The sequence below is a fragment of the Ipomoea nil genome, unplaced genomic scaffold (assembly GCF_001879475.1).
Source record: "Ipomoea nil cultivar Tokyo-kokei standard unplaced genomic scaffold, Asagao_1.1 scaffold1895, whole genome shotgun sequence".
NCBI lineage: Eukaryota > Viridiplantae > Streptophyta > Magnoliopsida > Solanales > Convolvulaceae > Ipomoea > Ipomoea nil.
The window spans coordinates 1,053,851-1,067,603 of record NW_017618323.1 but is presented as its reverse complement, the minus strand read 5'-3'; the positions used below and the strand labels follow the sequence as shown (position 1 = coordinate 1,067,603).

General features: G+C 39.4%; 3 protein-coding genes across 4 annotated transcripts; 1 reads left to right on the top strand and 2 right to left on the bottom strand.

The window, feature by feature from the left end:
- Positions 1-1,721: 1,721 nt before the first annotated feature.
- On the bottom strand, positions 1,722-6,040 carry LOC109193586 (probable xyloglucan 6-xylosyltransferase 5). Of its 2 annotated transcripts, none has more exons than XM_019344463.1 (3): positions 5,875-6,040; positions 4,382-5,836; positions 1,722-2,305 (listed from the first exon to the last, which is right to left on the bottom strand). In XM_019344463.1, exon 2 carries the CDS (start codon positions 5,787-5,789, stop codon positions 4,386-4,388), a length of 1,404 nt encoding a protein of 467 aa, XP_019200008.1. In that variant the 5' UTR covers positions 5,790-5,836; positions 5,875-6,040; the 3' UTR covers positions 1,722-2,305; positions 4,382-4,385. The 2 variants fall into 2 exon arrangements, with proteins under 2 accessions (XP_019200008.1, XP_019200007.1); XM_019344462.1 differs by having other exon boundaries at positions 4,378-5,836; positions 5,875-6,035.
- Positions 6,041-6,427: 387 nt separating this feature from the next.
- On the top strand, positions 6,428-7,253 carry LOC109193515. The gene is made up of 3 exons (XM_019344357.1): positions 6,428-6,598; positions 6,785-6,949; positions 7,140-7,253. Exons 1-3 carry the CDS (start codon positions 6,428-6,430, stop codon positions 7,251-7,253), a joined length of 450 nt encoding a protein of 149 aa, XP_019199902.1.
- A 134-nt stretch (positions 7,254-7,387) lies between these two features.
- On the bottom strand, positions 7,388-10,167 carry LOC109193514. Its single transcript, XM_019344356.1, has 3 exons — positions 8,026-10,167; positions 7,801-7,953; positions 7,388-7,702 (listed from the first exon to the last, which is right to left on the bottom strand). Exons 1-3 carry the CDS (start codon positions 10,165-10,167, stop codon positions 7,388-7,390), a joined length of 2,610 nt encoding a protein of 869 aa, XP_019199901.1.
- Positions 10,168-13,753: the final 3,586 nt, after the last annotated feature.

The following is a 13,753-nucleotide window of genomic DNA, read 5'->3' as shown; positions in this document are numbered from 1 at the left end:
CACTTAAAATATCATTTTTTTGCTAAAAATTTCTAACCACAAGAAGCTGCATGCATGCCTCCGCATGTCTAATCCATCATTTCATCCCGCAAAATCACATGAAACAGTCGTTTTCGTCTCCAAATCCATACCCCCCCGTCGCCCTGGGAATCTTCCACGTCATCATCATTGTCGTCTAGATCGCAATTCGGTGTCGAAAACGACGATTTGTCGTATTTCATTCCCACCTTCAGAATCCCAGCTTGCTCAACCGGCGGAGCCCTAGGCAGCTAGCGAATTGAAATCGACTGTTGACTCGGCAAAGTTTCGATTCCTACTAAAAGTATTACATTCCAAATCCAACGGGATTGAGCAGCTTTTCCGATATATCTCTACGGTGTCAGGGACAATCGTGTCATTTATATCTTCAATCGGCACAGCCAAGGGCGGCAGTTGTAGTGATGTTTTTTGTATTTTCGGTGGCGGAGGAGATTGATCTGCGGCGGAGAGGGCAGGGAACAGCTGATTCGAATGTTCGAGTATTCAGTTTAAGTATTTCTTGTTGCTTTCTTCAACTTTCAAGTGTTTGTGAAAATGCCAATGAAAAGAAAATTAAAGTTTGGTTAAATTTCTGAAATGATGTTGTGCACAGGATAAAGCAGCTGCTGAATCAAATTGCAGAGATGAGTCAACTGTTGCCCATGTTGAGCATATAGTATGTAAATATAATTATAAATAGTATCCCAAACTTGGTTCATTGTCTGACTTAAAGGTCTAGAAGTGCAGACCTTGTGTGCACATGAAAATTAGAATTTGACCGGTGAGCTGATTGCGCGACTCCCGATTTACCTCAGCAGTAGTGGCTCTAGGGGTAGGGTCCTGTGGACTTGGGATCACCTCAGCTTAAACCTTTAGTTGAAACGAAATAAATGCATCAATTGAGGTATTCATTAAGATCAAAAAATTTATGGTGTTAATATTTTACTACCTTCATATCATATTTTCTATTTTCTGGGAAGTTAACTAGTATTTTCCTGTGGGTGGCTCAAGCATATGTTGATTGAGATCATGTTCACACCAACTATGAGCTGTTGCAATTGGTAAGCCCCTTGTCGCTGGGGTCAGCAAGAAACATCTCTTGTCCTTCAATCCACTGTCAATGGTTATGGAATGGAGGTCCCCATGTCTACTATGAAACCACCCTTCATCGATTAACATTATTATCTTTGACTAAGAATAATCTGTCATGCTGTAGAGCATAGACTTTTAGTTGAGATAGAGTGCATGTTTCAATTTAGTATCAAAGTCAACTCTATGTCAAAAGTCATGAAATCAAATCTTCAGGTCAGAGGTCACCTCACGGCTTTCAAATGAGATTAAACATATGCTTCATTTTAGTATCAAAGTTAACCCCATGCTAAGGTCATGCGATTGAATCTTTAGGTCATAAGTCACCTCACACATGAAAGACCTGTTAAGTATTAGTATTATTATTCGCTCTAAGAGTCTATTTTCATTTTAAAATAAAATAGTTATTCTCTCTTTCTGTTTGGCCTCCTACAACTAATTGCAAGTAGATATACCATACTATACTAGCCACTAATTAAGAGCTCACTAACCTGTTAGTGAGAACTGAGAATTGAATTTTGTTCCAATAACTTTGAACCTCTCATCTAATTCATTGATATCCAACTCATCATTTTGAATGAAAAAGTGGTATACTATAATAAGAAACCAGCAAGGCAATAGGAAATGATGAATCTATACACTTTTACAGTATTACTCCATAGTGTGTGTGATGGTTTACCATACAAGAAGAAATGGAGAAAATAATTACAGTACAAATAAATAACTTATAGCCCATATAACACATCATAATGACCTTATGGATCACATGTCTTTGACCTAAGAATGAATCTTTCCACAAAAAGGGAGGGGAGAAGCAATGAAAGAACAAAAAATTACAACACAATTATGCAAGCATGATCACTCTTTCTTTCTTTCTTTTTTTAACACCTCGGCTCGGGGAGGTTAAGACTATTGGTAGTATACCTTAGTGCTATGTAGAGAAGTTGTAAGAGTACAAGCAATTCCTTCAGTACAGTCGTACAGATCACCGGTACAACAGAATTCTCGGTTGTCTTCCAATGTAGCTGAGATTGCAGCTGAAAGTAAGTAAAAATAACGAAAACTTGCATTTCGGAATTTTGGGAGGCCATATTCCAAAGAAAATTTGGTGGTCTGTTAGTTCGGCTTCCCTAAAAGGTATTAAAGCAGAAGGAACCATTCCCCCGGTTCAATTGTCTTCTCCACCAGAGCTTTGTCACTGTCAAAAAGAAATTAGGTTACTGTATTTATCCAAACTTTTCAAAGGCCACTAAAGAATAAATTACGATTCATTCAAACAAAAGAAATTTAAGAAGTTGCATTGTATCTTTATCAAGAGAAAGACAAGGTTTGCTTGAAAACATGAAGCAGCTGGATGAATATGCTTTATTTAGCTCGGGAAGTATGCTATAAATTGTTTCAAAACTCAAAAGCATGTGATTAAATAAAATTGCTATTTCGCAATTGCCTAAATCCACCCAACCATTTGAATACCGTACCTATTTTTGACATGCAAGGACGGGATTACTTTTTTATGTAAACCACGATGTGGTCCGAGTCTTTCTCTGTCCATTTAACGGTCCAGGTTCACCCGGGACGGGATTACTTTTTTATGTAAACCACGATGTGGTCCAAGTCTTTCTCTGTCCATTTAACAGTCCAGGTTCACCCGGTTCGTTCTGAGAGGCACAGAAGCTGGCCCAAAGGGAACTGTCACTTGTGGGAATTGAACCCGGGTTATCCCGAAATTCTCCCCCACAAAGAGAGCTCATTTGCCACTTGAGCTACCCTGTTGGGTTGGGGATTACAACATACTAAGAACTAAGAAGAAATGAATCCTAAAGAGTTCTACATGTACTCCCAAATTCTACTCCCTCACTTTTACTCCATGATATGTCAAACAAAGATTGGATATTTTCATCATAAAAGTGTCTAAAGAATTTGTGAGAGGGAGTAGAATGTCTAGGTGATGGATACATGGATTTTAGATGAAAATGAGAAGAGAGATTGAATAGAACGTTAACCAAGAAATTGCCTAGATTATTTTAATTGATCGCAAACCATTTATTTACCTGAAACATCCCATATGATGACTGAATGCTCAAACTTCTTAACCATCCCAAAAATGTAGACATTATATTATGCAGGGATAGAGGGCCGAGGGGTAGGATACAACAATCCTACCTTTCATTTAGTTAATAGAAGGTTAAAATTAAAGTTTTTCAAAAAGAGTCACACTTGTGTAAGATCGTCTCACGGATATTAATCCATAAGATGGGGTTGTATCTAGGATAGTTGCTTGTTAGTTGTGATAGAAATCATAATACTTATTAAAGAAAATTTAATATTTGAAATAAATAAACTGTTACTTATAATTGATATTGTAATATTTATATGTGAAATTGTGATACCTAAAAAAAAATTTGATTGTTACTAATGATAAATATTGTAATACTTATAACTGAAATTAGGGATACTTACAAAGTGTAATTCTAATGTAAATATTGTAATATTTATATTTGAAATGTTAATTAGGAAAGAAATTGTAATACTTATTGTAAAAAATTTAATACTACTTTGAATTAAAAATAAATCATTACTTAATATAGATATTATAATACTTATATGTGAAAATGTGATACTATTTAGGGTAAAATTTATTGTTACTAATGATAAATATTGTAATATTTATAACTGAAATTGTGATACTTACTCACCCAGTACAACCTGACCCGTCTCACGGATCTTTGTCCGTGAGACGGTTTTACACAAGTTTTTGCCTATAGCTACCTGACACAAGTTGTCAGCTTGAATATCAGCCTGAACTCACTAATACTTGAACCCTTGCACATACAGGCCTACCCTGAGATGTGACCCTTTTTAAATCACAAAGGCCAACCCTAGCAATTGAATAATGAAGGCATTGGTTTCTACATGGCCATTGTTGCACTCACCAAATTCAGGAACCCAATAAGATAAGAAAAGAGAGATCTTTCCCATTCAAACAAAGCAAATAGATGATGGGAAAAGATACAAGAAAATGAGTATGCAAGGAATTTGGTCAAAGTAGGATCGGCAACAATCATACATGCAGTCCAATGTTCACCGCTAAACACACGACAATCTGAACTACAGAAAAGTGAGAAAACTAATTGCAGGTCAAACTTGTAATGCTCCCCAAGGCAACAAGAATATCACACAATAATAAATTGTTAATAGTGATTATTGATTAACCAGTAATTACCATTAAACACGCATAATCAAAGTAAAAAAAGGGATTTTTCTTATTACCTACAGATTCATGACTGTTGAGGATTGAGTAATCTACTTGGATGCTTTGCTCGTCGTAAATCATACTGATCTACATTTTGCAGTGGGGCATCAGTCTCATTCCTGATCCTCTTGACGTGCGGGCTCAGCAATCCCTTATGCATAAACCCATACAGCTTTAGTATTTGATTATCGGCAAAATTGAAAGCTCTCTCCATGCTTCTCAAGCACCTTTCGGCAGAGTATTCTCCATAGCTTTCGCACGGCTTGCATCCCACAAAATGTGTCACAAATGGCCATCTATCGTCACCAAACCCAGGATGGAATTTCTCAATCATCTCCTCGTACTTATCCACCAAACCTGCCCAATATCCGTGCAAATGGTAAGAGTTCTCGATGAACACTTTGTCCATCCACATATCCTTCTTTGACAAGAGTAAGTATACCAATGCTGACTGATCGTCAGCTTCAAAATCCGGTCTACCCTTCAAATTAGCCGTGAGAATCTTCCCAGCCTCCTCGCGGACAGGACCTTTATGCCCCATCACCGCCCAGGCATCAAGCAATTCTAGTGACCACTGGCAATTCCTAATGAGAAAACTACCAGTGCTCAAGGCAGTCCAAGATTTCTGATCGAACAACAAATCCGGGTAGCCGTGGATAACAAGATTATGATTGTCATACTTAGACAATGGGATCTCGAAAGTCATGTCAGTGAACAAAGCATCACTATCCATCCACCAAAACCACTCGATTTCAGGATGAGAAAGCATCAGCCTCCTAATCAAGGGCAGTTTCTCCCAGTAGCCTGTCATTTCACTGTCCAAATGAACTAAATTATACATTATCTCAATCCCATGTACCCTAGAATAATCAATTTTGTTCTTAATACCCTTCAAAAGATAGTGATCCCCAACCGGGTTATCGCAAGGGCCCGGTGGAGACCCAGTAACAAGCAATATCCGAGGTTTTCCATTCACAGTAATCGGAAATTCTGGATTTCTCTGGACCCATTCCTTTCGCTGTTCATCCCAATCACTGATTTTGGGCCCCAATATGAAGGTAGGGTTCGTGTCGAGAGTTCCCCCCTCCTCCTCCTCCTCCAGCTCACTGTCCGACCGGATCTCGGCGATTATCCGGTTAGTTTCCGCAATGAGATTCAAGTTCTCCGCCTCCGCTAAGACCTGGGAAGAAGCGAGGTTGCCGAAACCGATGGTGCCGCGGAGGACAAGGATGGTAACGAAGCCGCAGAGGATTGTAATCTTGACGGTGTTGAAAGCCCGCTGGATCTGCCGGCCGCGTGAGGGAGTAGAGCTAGCTCGGCCGCGGGCTCCGCCGTTGGAGGTGGGGCCGGTTGCGGTGGGTAGTGTTCCGGCTCTCTTTTGAGCTGCAAATGTGGTAGTGGGTAGTGCTCCATCTTCATCTACACCCATCTTAGCTTGTATTACTATGACCAAAGAGTAAGAGAGCTCAGTATTAAACTCTCTCCCTTTCTCTCTCTCTCTCTCTCTCTCTCTCTCTCTCTCTCTCTCTCTAGAACTTAGTTTGTCTTGAGAATGAATGAATGATAATCTGGAGCTATGGTATCGCAGAGTGAAATGAGTGTATCAGTGCGGGCGGGTGGTTGGAGTGGGTGGGGGGCTGAGGAAGAAGATGAACAAAGAGGAACCACCGACGGGAATTTGACATAAATATAAAATATGAACAAATTACACTTTGGGTCCTGTGAGTATTAGGGTACTGGCAATTTGAGTACAGGACTTTCAAAACTCTCAATTTAAACCTTTATCTATTCATTTTTTGGCAGTTTTGGTCCTCCGGACCAAATTGCCGGCCAAAATTGGCCGGAAAATTATTTAATCGTTCGAATTGTTTTTGGGTGAGGGTAAAAACGTCATTTGTTATTGTATTTATTTGGGGACCACCTCGTGTTGGGCTAAAAAACGGTCACCAGAGGGACTCCTGCTCGACCACCTCGACGGCTGCTCGACGGCGTATTTATTACTCCACCTTCCGACCGGTTTCCTCGACGGCGTCTGCACTCCTGCTCGACCTCCTCCGCTTGCAATCAATGGCTAATTCGTATTCATCATCTTCTTTTTCTAATCATGGCAACGAGTTTTATGAATTTGGGGAAAGGTTTCCAATTGTCCATTGTAGGTGTGGTGAGCAACTGAAGATACGCACTTCATGGACAGCTGAGAACCCAGGTCGTAGATTTTGGCAATGCGTGGGTGGTAATGTAAGTTAATTACTTTTGAAAGTCTAATTTTTGTGTATACCTACGAAATGCTCAATTTGGGTTTTTTTTTTGTGTTGTTTAAATTAGTTTCAAACCCTAATTTATGAACATCAAATTTCTAGATATTTTCTGTTTTAGGAATTACTTTAATCACAGTTTTGTTTTGTATTTTGTTTATTATTGCAGAGGAAGGTGGGATGTGGTTTTATTGATTGGTATGATACTCCAATGTGCTATCGTTCAAAGCGAATAATTCCAGGATTGCTAAAACGCATCAACCGACAAGATGAAGAGATACGAAAATTGAATTCGAAACTTAGAAGTGAACAAGGTTTGAAGTCCATGAACAAGGTGTTAGTAGTCTTGATTGTGTTATTTGTAGCAGTAGTTGGTAGTAGGGTTTGGTAATGTATGTAGTTTGGTTGGTTTTGTTCATGTATGAATTGTGGTTGGTTTTGTTCATGTATGAATTGTGGTTGGTTTTGGTCATTAAGGAATTAGTCTTGGTTTTTGGATATATATGTTACTGAATGAATTCCAGGCTTTTGGTCCTGCATTACCATTCATGTATGAATTGTGGTTGGATATGTATGTTGGACAAACTTATGGAAATCACATGCTGCATTACCATTCACAAAAAAGCAGTGTACATTGATTAGTTTGATACAAAACAGCTAACACAACAAAAACACAGTTTAAACAAAACAACAAAAACCATTAAGACCTTAACTTATCCATCATGTTTCAAAACACAATCATAAGGCAACCTAACAAGCACCTAGTTGGCAATCACTCAAGGTCAATTGGTTCACCCTTATTTCCAAAGAACTTGGATTTGAAGGTGGTCTTGCTCCTGGTATAATAGGGTTTTTTCCTATTGGAGGGCCTCAATTTCCTTTTGCCCTTACTGTCCTTGGATTGGCTTTGGTCCTGCTCATCTAGCTGCTGTGCTGCTGGTAGGTCATCTAGCTCCTGCTGCTGCTGGTCACCAGAGGGAAAGTGGTCTTCTGTCTCAGCTACACCCTCATGAGGCTGGTTGTGCCCTGAAGGAAGGTGGATGGGGATTTGTCTTGCACTATAGATGAATCTTTTTTTTGGCTTCAACTGGGAAAAAACAAAGAAACATGATAAGTAAACTCAGGCATAATACACCAAAACTAGGAAATGTAGTTGAATATCTAATGAGAGGCCACAAAGTAAACCTTTTTATTTGGATTTGTAGGACATTTCCTTGCATTGTGGCCAGGTTGCCTGCACAGTCCACAATGTAACTGAATGTGTTGTCTGGACACATACTTTCCATCTATTGTCAATTCAGCAGCTGACCTTGCCCTTTGCTTTTTGGGCCTCCCAACCTGCAAATCAATTTAGTCAAGATAAAGTGAATAGAATAAGAACACATTAATGACTAGGCAAAGCATATATACCTTGGCAGTATACAAAGGAGGCAATGGTGGGGTTCTGTCACATTGTGGCCAATCATCTGGACCTGTCATAGGGTTGATACAACCACCATATACCTTCAAGTAGGTCTCTTTGGAGTAGCAGGGATGGACATAGTCAGTAACTGAACCCTTACCATGCTTTTTCCATATAGCACAAATGGCATGTTTGCATGGAATGCCAGTTAGGTCCCAAACCCTACAGGAACACTTTTTTGCTTCCAGATCAACCTCTTGTTGATCCCCATATAAATGGCTTACTTCAAACTTATGGAAATCACATTGTGTTGCATGGTATGTTGATGCATCCTTCTCAATTTTCTTAAGCTTTCTCACAATTGCAGGACATAGCAAGGCTTTCCACTCTGCAGCTTTTTGTCTTTTCTCAAAGAACTTGCCCATCAACATTTTCCTTAGTATTTCAAGACATTCAATAATGGGTTTGTCCCTTGCATCCCTTATAGATCCATTCCATGACTCACAGATGTTATTAACCAACATGTCACAATGAGACTGTGTAGAAAAGTGAGATCTAGACCACTCTGTTGGACTCTTATCACCAAGCCATTGGTATGCATCTTCATCTAAGCCCCTAAGTTTACTTAATTCAACATTGAATGCATTCAAAGTGGTTGCCCTAGCACAAGCCCACAGGCAGTCCTTAAGGGCCTTTCCTTGGAAACCTGCCACCTTCATATTTGCATGAAGGTGCCTCACACAGAATCTATTCTCCACACCAGGTAGCTCACTCTCAAATGCAGGAATCAACCCTTTCTGTTTATCACTAATGAAGCAATATTCATCCTCAACACCTCTAGTTATTTCCAAATCAGTTTTCAGAAGTTGTAGAAACCATGTCCAAGATTCCTTTTTCTCCCCTTCCACAATAGCATATGCTAGTGGAAATATACTATCATTGCCATCAATACTAACAGCTGTTAGTAGCATCCCACCAGTTTCAGTTCTAAGGTGACACCCATCTAAACCTATTATTCTTCTACAGTGCTTGAATCCTTGCTTGCTAGCTTCCCAACACACATACATTCTCAAAAACCTAGAATTGCCACTTTCATCAGTTAGGTCACTGAGTTTTACAGGACAGGTTGTCTTGGGGTTTGTTCTTTCTATTTCTGCCTTATAACTCCATATCTTCTTAAAGGTATCTTCCACTTTACCTTGCCTTAGCTTCTTTGCCTTCCAAATAGCCCTATAGGCCTGTGAATTGCTAACATAAAAACCCTCCTGACTGCACACCTTATCCTTGAACTTCCTCATCATCCAATCAGGATGGTCTTGCAATTCAGTTAACCACCTTTTAGCCACCACATTAGACTTAACCATACCATTTTCCCATACCCAACTACAGCCTTCATGTTCATCTGTCATATTCAAAATCCTCCATGTCATTGAACCAAGTACTTTCCTCAACCCTATTCTCCAAGGACACCCCTCCTGTGTACATTTAACAATTACCCTCTCCTTGTCATTTTTCAGAGTTTTAATCTCTTTGCCATTATTGAAAGCATAATTTTGCACAGCCTCTCTAAACTGTTGTTTAGATGCAAAAGTCATTCCTAACCTAAACTGTGGGTCCTTCATGTCTGTTGCAGCTCTAAATATAGGCCACTTACCCTCAACATCACTATCAGAATCAACAATTGACTCCTCATCTGAAAACTTAATTTCCACCTCATCATTGGTCTTAACTTTTTTTGTTTTCCTATTTTCCACAAAAGCATCATCCACAGCTCTAGCTTCTGCATTTGCAGCCTTCTGCTTTTCTGCCACCTTCTGCTGTTCTGCAACCTGCTCTTCTACCTTCAAACACTCTACCTCAATTGCATTTTCCCAATCACTTTCTGTCTCCAGTACTTCCATATCAGCATCAACCAAGTCCACCTCATCCATTGTTTCAACCCAAAACTCCAACATATTGCCTGGGTTGTCCTCATTCAATATTGTTATTACATCCATGTCAGATTGCAGCAACTTCAAACCATCATTGGAAAGGCAATATATTAGTGCTCCTACTTCACTATACCCTAAATTTTTAATCATATCCTTCAACATTTGTAAACAAATTTCCCTAGCTTCCATTCTGTCATAAACCTCTACATCACCACCCATATATTTAACCTCACCTACCCTATTTATTACTCCATTATGGAAAAGGCAAACAGAAAAAGGACCAACTTCATCCCCTGTAAAGAAACCATTTACACATACAATAGTCAACATACTGGACCCCACAGACCACAAAGCAATAAAGGTATACAGAAATTGCTCCAACTCCCAGTTTATGCACATGGAATCTTGACAAAAGTATTAGTATAGTGGTGGTGCCCACACAACACAACACAACACAACACAACGCAATAATACTTGCAGAAACTTAGTGGTGGTCCCCGCAGAACAAAACAACACTACATAACCCTATTCTATGCATATATAAAGCCCAGGACAAAACCCTAGATATGCAGAAACTTGCATTCAACTCCACACACACAAAAAATAGGCAACCCAAACAACAAATACGCTCAGACACTTTCAATTTCTTCACATTTAAACTCCGAAAAAAAAATTTCTTACGTAGTTGTAGACCCATTCCAGTCGCAGATGATGAAGCTCGCCCTCTCCAAACCCAGAAGATGATGTCCACAATCGAAGCTCCAGACCACTTCACACAATCGCTGCTCCAGTAGTGGAAGATGAAGTTCTTTGGATTTTCCCCCCAAATTCGTTGCTTTCCCCCCAAATTGCAAGTGGTGTTGTTGACTAAAAGACCGGAAGGTGTTTTCCCCCCAAATACAATAACAAATGACGTTTTTACCCTCACCCAAAAACAATTCGAACGATTAAATAATTTTCCGGCCAATTTTGGCCGGCAATTTGGTCCGGAGGACCAAAACTGCCAAAAAATGAATAGATAAAGGTTTAAATTGAGAGTTTTGAAAGTCCTGTACTCAAATTGCCAGTACCCTAATACTCACAGGACCCAAAGTGTAATTTGTTCTATAAAATATTCATATGCTCTGTTTTTTTTTAATTATTTTCTTATTTTCTTGCGTGTATTTTTATTTTTATTTTTGCAAAAAATGTACAAATAAATCATAAAAATACTCTGTATCAATCAATTAAGATAAGATATAAACTCAGAAAAGCTTCAAAATTATATACGAACACGAAAAAAGTAACAATTAGCATTTTTAGCAGGTCACGTTGGCTACCGAATGATGTTTGCTACTTTTTTTCGGGTACAACAAGTTTGCCGGTCAAGAATCCAAACCGTACACACATAACCAAAAATCATATCATGGACTCCTTCCAGCATGTTTGGTTCATTGATTTTAAAAGAATGGGAATGTTATTCCATGAGGAATGGAATAAAATATAATTTGTATTCCATTGTTTGATTCACCGAATGATAGACTTTAGAAATATTATTGTAGTGTTTGATTGGTTTAAAGAATATAAATGTAATATATTTTTAAAAGATATAAATACCCTTTGACAAAATACTAGTATTTCTTATGCGCAATGCACAAAAAATAGGTGCCCAATATTATATTTTATATTAAAATTGGGTGAATCAACGATTTGGTCCCTCACTTATTCGCGACTTGTCAATGTTGCCCCTGAATCACGTATTCATCGATTTAGTCCCCGAAAATAATTGTTTTTCGTCAAATCAGTCCCTATGGCCGTATTCCGTCAAGTCTCAGGCGAGAGCTCCGATTTGCCCTGGGCATTTTGATCTTTTCACGCCTTCTTCTTCATTCCATCGTCGCCGACGTCAGCTTCACCTCCGATGATGAGTCGTTGACCCCAAACGTCACTCTCCGGCGAGTCATCCAGCCGTGGTGCCGGTTTGCTGCTTCGCCGGGAGGGATCAACTGCCAGGGACCCACCACTGCCGTCTCTGCCTCGCCGGGAAAAGGGGAGGTCGCCGCCGCCATCTCTTGAGCAAGGGTCGCCGGAAAAACGAAGCTAAGCTTGCCACGCCGCCGCCGATCTATTTGCTTCGCTGGAAAAGAAAGAGGGGCGGAGGTCGCTGCTCCGATCTGCTGCTTCCGCCTCTTCGTGATTCCACCAGAGAGAGGGAGGGGAGATGTAGGTCCATGGACCTTGTCTCGCCGTCGGATGTTGTTGAAGTCGTACGTGAGTTAGCCGAGAGAAGAAGGGAGAGACGAGCGGTAGATAGGGATTTGTTTGGTTGTTGCTCAGCTTTTACCGAGAGAGAAGAGAGACGGAGCTAGCCGCCGCCTATTGCCGCGATCTACCGGGGGATCGCCGGCGCTCGCCGTCGGAGGATAGGAACGAGAGAGAGAGTTAAGATGGAGAGATACGGCAGAAAAGGGTTGTTTGCTGAGATTCTCAAATTGCATGCTAAGGAATGGAAGAATTCTCCTTGTTTACCATTGGATTTGATTCATAACACCATAGGTGTTAATTAGGCAAGCCATCGGAGGTAGATGGAGCTCCCTCCGGCGAGCTTGAGCTTCTCCGGCGAAGTTTGGTCAGAGTTAATGAAGAAGAAGGCGTGAAAAGACCAAAATGCCCAGGGCAAATCGGAGCTCTCGCCTGAGACTTGACGGAATACGGCCATAGGGACTGATTTGACGAAAAACAATTATTTTCGGGGACTAAATCGATGAATACGTGATTCAGGGGCAACATTGACAAGTCGCGAATAAGTGAGGGACCAAATCGTTGATTCACCCTATAAAAATTTTAAATTTATCTAGATTTTAAATATTTAAATTATTGTAAATAATAATAAAAATAACTAACATATAATCCCAATATATTATTATTATTGAAAATAAGAAAATTTATGGTGGATTCATGTGCATGGTAGCAATAGTGGAAAAGATAATGAAAGTTTAGGAGTATGTTTGTCCAAAATATTGCAAAGTACAACATTTATAACATAATGTATTATAAAACTTAACGAAAAAACCAGACATAATTGAAGGGTATAACATTCATTCACACTTATTATATTTTTAGATAAGATAGATAATAAGAAACAAAATATTAATGGTGTCAATATATTGATCCACTAAAAATAACATAACTCTTCCTCTGCACATTCAATCTTTAGAACTATATATGCTTATACATGCATGCACATGTTTTCACTCTGGTCTTGCAATTGTGAGCTTTGCTTCTGCATTCTTCTCCTACATATATAATCAACTTCATGTCATCAATGCATTAAGTTTTTCTTCAATGTATATGAAATAGGGAGTTTTTAAATGACATTTGTTCTTTATCCAGACAACACCATCACCTACATTTAATAAACTTCAATTTTTAGATTTTGCTTTTGGTATATTTCCATTTTTAGTTACACATTTTTTTTTTTTGAAAACTTCTAGTTACACATTAATTGCACACTTTGTGCACAAGAATATACAATGGCTAAAAGAAGTTGCAATTGGTTGGCATATCTCTTATTACGGAGTAAATACCTAAAATGGTTCCTCGACTATAGCTAAATTCACAAATTGGTCCTCGACTTTCAATTTCAACCAATTAAGTCCTTAATTTTGTAAATTTTAACCCAATTTGGTCCTCTGTCTATTTGACCGTGATCGTCGATCTCCAGAAGAACCTTCAGCTCTCGTCGGAGCACGTGGAAACCTCCAGGATGACATTGCACCGGTTCGGAAACATGTCGTCTTCTTCGCTCTGGTACGAACTCAACTAC

Excerpts from the sequence above, each read along its gene's own strand:
- LOC109193586 (XM_019344463.1), bottom strand. The coding sequence starts at position 5,789 with ATGGGTGTAGATGAAGATGGAGCACTACCCACTACCACATTTGCAGCT.
- LOC109193515 (XM_019344357.1), top strand. The coding sequence starts at position 6,428 with ATGGCTAATTCGTATTCATCATCTTCTTTTTCTAATCATGGCAACGAG. Across the intron at positions 6,599-6,784 it reads GGCAATGCGTGGGTGGTAAT|AGGAAGGTGGGATGTGGTTT; the intron begins GTAAGTTAATTA and ends TTATTATTGCAG. Across the intron at positions 6,950-7,139 it reads GTTTGAAGTCCATGAACAAG|GCTTTTGGTCCTGCATTACC; the intron begins GTGTTAGTAGTC and ends AATGAATTCCAG.
- LOC109193514 (XM_019344356.1), bottom strand. The coding sequence starts at position 10,167 with ATGGGTGGTGATGTAGAGGTTTATGACAGAATGGAAGCTAGGGAAATT. Across the intron at positions 7,954-8,025 it reads CTCCTTTGTATACTGCCAAG|GTTGGGAGGCCCAAAAAGCA; the intron begins GTATATATGCTT and ends ATTGATTTGCAG. Across the intron at positions 7,703-7,800 it reads CTACAAATCCAAATAAAAAG|TTGAAGCCAAAAAAAAGATT; the intron begins GTTTACTTTGTG and ends GTTTTTTCCCAG.